The sequence below is a fragment of the Tachysurus fulvidraco genome, chromosome 8 (genome assembly GCF_022655615.1).
Source record: "Tachysurus fulvidraco isolate hzauxx_2018 chromosome 8, HZAU_PFXX_2.0, whole genome shotgun sequence".
NCBI lineage: Eukaryota > Metazoa > Chordata > Actinopteri > Siluriformes > Bagridae > Tachysurus > Tachysurus fulvidraco.
In genome coordinates this window covers 25,913,475-25,918,474 of record NC_062525.1, presented here as the reverse complement: position 1 = coordinate 25,918,474, position 5,000 = coordinate 25,913,475, and the positions used below count along the sequence as shown (strand labels likewise).

Sequence of the window (5,000 nt, the reverse complement as noted above, 5' to 3'; positions counted from 1 at the left end):
CTTTCTTTACCTGCGTTAAGCGGCATTAACAGTCTCTGGCCAAGAAAACAGATGGAGGAAACATCATCTTAAAGGCGCCTTGTTGCTGCCTGCAATTTCCAAATTAAAAGGTGAACAGTTTTATTCTGTGCTGCTTGCAATTGGTTGCTAATTCATCACGGCTTTCTGTAGTTACTCTGACAAAATTATGTTCTAGAAAACTATATATGGAAAATGATTTATTATTATTATTATTATTAATAATAATAATAATAATAATAATAATAATAATAATAATAATAATAATAATAATAATAATAATAATGTAATTTGTATTGCTTTAAGTTCCTGCACATGGCTGTAACCACACAATAGTAATGATGGTGTATTTAAGATATCAGTCACTGCAAATAAACTAACGTGTGTTCATTCACTCATCTTCTACCGCTTATCCGACCTTCTCGGGTCACGGGGAGCCTGTGCCTATCTCAGGCGTCATCGGGCATCGAGGCAGGATACACCCTGGACGGAGTGCCAACCCATCACAGGGCACACACACACTCTCGTTCACTCACACACTCACACACACACACACACACACTATGGACAATTTTCCAGAGATGCCAATCAACCTACCATGCATGTCTTTGGACCGGGGGAGGAAACCGGAGTACCCGGAGGAAACCCCGAGGCACGGGGAGAACATGCAAACTCCACACACACAAGTCGGAGGTGGGAATCGAACCCCCAACCATGGAGGTGTGAGGCGAACGTGCTAACCACTAAGCCACCGTGTCCCCCCTGTGTTCAGTCAGATTAAGGTAATAAAATAAATAAATTGCCTAATGCCTAACGTAGTGAGTGTGATCCGTTCATGTTGTATTCAATGTGAAATCTCATGAGGATGTTGGTGCGGATGGAACCACAGCAGAACTCTGGGATTACATTTAGTTGATTAATAATGTAATGTGTGGTTGAAACCCCAGTGTTGTGAGTTTGAGTCTCAGCTCAGGTGTGAGCTCGAGTTTGACGTGTTATTTAACCACGTGGACCTTTTTATCTCACTGCATACCGCATCACATCGTTATATTATAATTAGTCATTGCTTTAATGATTACACAGAGAAATCAGTATAAAGTATATAAAAAATGTATAAACGTATTTCACACGTGATCCTGAACAACACGAGCTGATGCTAATTCAGTGCTAACAGCAGCTAGCATGGACGTGTTTACTGACGACTCCTGAACACCGATTCTGGGAATCCCGGCTTGAATTGTTGAAGGTGTTTGTGGATCCATTTGTGTTTTGTGTTTGTCGGGCAAAATGTGTAGTGTGTTTGAGTTCATACAGCAAAAAGGTCTGTTTATATGAAAGGAACCTCTTATAAAGCAACGTGACTGAATGACAAAGCAAATAACATTTTAATGTAGAACTGTTAAAGCGATCTGTAGTGTTATGTTCGGTCCTGGAGGTCTGTGACGAACACCAGCGGATCTGAACACATTAAATGTACATTAAATGTACGACTGCTCTGTGATTCGTTTAATCTGTCTTCATCGTCCAAAACATGGCTTTACTGATCAGGACAGAACGAGAAAATAAAATAAAAACCTGCAAAAATCTACAAAACCTATATTTAGTTTTTTCCCCCTTCATTTATCTATTGTCATCTTTTCAAGCGTTTAGTTGCAGGATCTTTTCCCTCTCGTCCCGTTGGATCGCTGATCCGTTGCTTGGTCCTGTACGTCATGATTTACTAAAATGACGAAGAACAAACTCCCTACGAGGATAAAAACGAGCTCGTTTCATGCGTCGGTCTCAATGACAGGTTTATTTCCCGTAAGCAGAGGTGTTTCTGAGGGCTGCGTTCTGCAAGTGAAAGGGATGACCTGCTGAATGATCCCTTTCTTTTCTTTTACAAAGCGAAGTGAGGGAAAAGAAAGAGAGAGAGAGAGAGAGAGAGAGACAGAGAAGGAGAGAGAGAGAAGGAGAGAGAAAGAGAAGGAGAAAGAGAGAGAGAAGGAGAGAGAGAGAGAAGGAGAGAGAAAGAGAGAGAAGGAGCAAGAGAGAGAGAGAAGGATGAGAATCTCTCCTCCTCTCCTTCTTCTTTTTTTTCGCACTCTCTCTCCTTCTCTCTCCTTCTCGCTCTCTCTTCTCTCTCTTCCTCTCCTCTCTTCTCTCTCGCTTTCTCTTCTCTCTCTCTCGCTCTCTCTTTCTCTCCCTCTCTCTCTCTCCTTTCTCTCTCTACTTTCTCTCTCTCTACTTTCTCTCTCTCTCTGGTCTCTCTCTCTCTCTCTCTCTCTCCTTCTCTCTCTCCTCCTCTCCTCTTTTTCCTCTTCTCTCCTTCTCTCTCTCTCTCTGCTCTCCTTCCTCCTATCTCTCTCTCGTCTCCTCTCTCTCCTACTCTCTCTCTCTCGAAGATGGCCTCTGGTTCACTGCCAGAATTTTCTGCTTAGCAAGCGAATCTGGAGGCGTTGTGACTAACTGCATTTCGAATCCTGACAACATAAACAGGCTAATATAGTCATTAAAAAGCCGCTTATTAACAGAGAGAAATATGCGCTCACGAGGCGCACAAAGTAATAAGGTTAGACGAGTGACAGTAAATAAATCACAGATCTTTTTTGTTGCCCTCCTATTGATTCACGTTTGCAGCTGTAGCCTTCATGTAAGCTTAAGCGACAAAGCGTCCATTATTGATTCGCCTATCTAATCTCAGCACAGGCATCTAATATATCAGCCGTTTCAAGGGCAATTTAACATTCAGGTTCTGCGGACTGAGAAGAAGGCGAAGCGTATGCAAATTCCTGCAATGAAAAAAAAAGAACGTCTGCTGTCTAATTACCCCTCTGCTAAATGGGGAAATATGTAAGTATAGCTCTCTTAGATGTCTTTTCAATCTGCCTGAAACCTAAACGTTCTGGACGCCAAATGGACGTTTCTCCTCTCCAGACCCGGAGCTAAAATAAGACGCTTTGTAAAAAAAAAAATAAAAAAACCTGGATATTCTTGTTAGGCTGTTTCTTGGCTTCCAGCAGGTATCTGCTGCCCAGGAATGCAGCCAAAATGACATATTTATATGGCCATAAAGCTTGTGCTGCGGCGTTTATACTCCACGGCAGAGGAGCGTGTGATAACCGAGGCGTGTTACACGTGTATGAATGCATGTCAAAGCAGCTCCAATAAGATAAATACATCAGGAAACTGCTTTTGGGATTTTTGGTTTGTTTGTTTGTTTGTTTGTTTTCCTGCTTCTCGGAATGATTACTCTGGGAATAGTGCGCTCCTAAATTAATTAACACTTGGAATATTGTTCAGACAGAACCGGAGCACAAACGGAGGGAATGCTAATGAGAGGGTGGCATTGTGTCTGCTCTAAAGACACGTTCTGAACGAGGCTTGTGTCCTACTCGTACGGCGTTTTGATTGAGTTTTGTATTGTTGTTACAATGGAATCGTAAACACTATTGAAAATCCTCGCCGCAATCTAACATCACTCACACCGCCGGCCAATGTGGTACCATTCCATTCTATTCAAATTTATTTGTATAGCGCGTTTAACAATAGACACAATAGGCACAAAGCAGCTTTACAGAAATCTGCAGCGAGCCAGAGGCGACGAGGGAAAGAAAAACTCATGGAGACGACATAACGAATAAACTATAAGAGGAACCAGGAGAGAGAGAGAGAGAGAGAGAGAGAGAGAGAGAGAGAGAGAGAGAGAGAGAGAGAGAGAGAGAAACAGGACCATGTGTTTAAATGACGTTTGCTTTGAGTGTATTATGAAGTCCTGGGATGAACACAGCAAAGTCTTTATGATTACAGCAGAAGGTTCTCAGCTACAAACACAGAATTCAGATAATCCACCGAGGCGAAAGCTGAGACTCGGACATAAACTGGCCGTAAAGTGCTTAGTGTTTCTAAGAAAAGGTTTTATCTCCCATAAGAAACCATGCTAATATGCTCCGCGAATAATGACATCTAGTCAGAGAACTACATGGAAAAGACTTGAGAACAAAATGAAGCACTTTCGTCTCTCAGTCTCAAGAGGACTCCAACTTTAAGGATGACTGTCATGTTTCATTCTTACACACGTTCCTCAAAGTTTCTGCTGAAACTGAAGTGTGAGCTAGCAATCTTCCTAAAATATGTCCTTTTTTTCTCAAGACCGCAGCTATTAAAGGCCGTGTTTACCAAAAAAAAAAGGATAGCACTCGCACATGCTTTCTCGCCATCTTTCACATGAAAATCTCTCCTTTTCATCCAAGCTCGTGATCTTCGGAGACATCCTGTTCTTCGGCTAACAACGAACACGAGTTAAATGTCCACTTCAAGCAGGCTGCGAATAAACGAGGGATTAACAGATCCGTCTACTCTATAGATCCTGATTACTGTGTCGTTTCTCCGCTCGGAAGGTAAACAGTGAATAAAGCTGCGCCGCCGTGCAGACGGCCCTTACAGTACGCGCTCATGAATGAAAATCACAGTCATAAAGCCGACATAGCCGAGCCTTGAGGGGAATGAAATAAAATAAGTCAATAACCGACACGACTGTATCATCATCTCAGCAGGAGGACCGTTTACAATGAGAAGATGGACTTTATGGTTCGCTTTAACACACAAGAAAGCCGATTCAGCCGCATATAAGCATTCATATGAGAAAAAAAAACAGACAGACAGACGGACAGACAGACAGACAGACAGACTGACATACCCAGTTCAGCTTTCTCCCGCAGGACGTCCTTGAAGTTGAGGCCGCTGTTGAGCGTGGACTCTCGGTAGCGGTACAGACTTTCCCTCTGGCCGTTCTTGCCCAGCTCTTTGAGCATCGAGGGCTTCAGAGGCAGCGCATGCAGGCCTTTCTTCCAACACGACGAATCCCACACTGTCCATTTCACCAAGTCTTCCAACTTCACGATGACCTTCTCCGACACGGCGATGACCTCGTCCTGCCGGACACACACACGGCGTTAGGCAGGTAGACATGTTGCCATGGGGATAAGATAAGATACTGTCTG

General features: G+C 43.1%; 1 protein-coding gene across 1 annotated transcript in view; it reads right to left on the bottom strand.

The window, feature by feature from the left end:
- The window catches only part of arid5b (AT-rich interaction domain 5B), an 88,124-nt gene that overhangs the window by 72,113 nt on the left and 11,011 nt on the right, over nucleotides 1-5,000 (bottom strand). Inside the window, exon 3 of the mRNA XM_027157166.2 lies at nucleotides 4,697-4,931. Within this exon, the coding sequence (XP_027012967.1) occupies nucleotides 4,697-4,931 (235 nt within the window). The remainder of the gene's footprint in view (nucleotides 1-4,696; nucleotides 4,932-5,000) is intronic.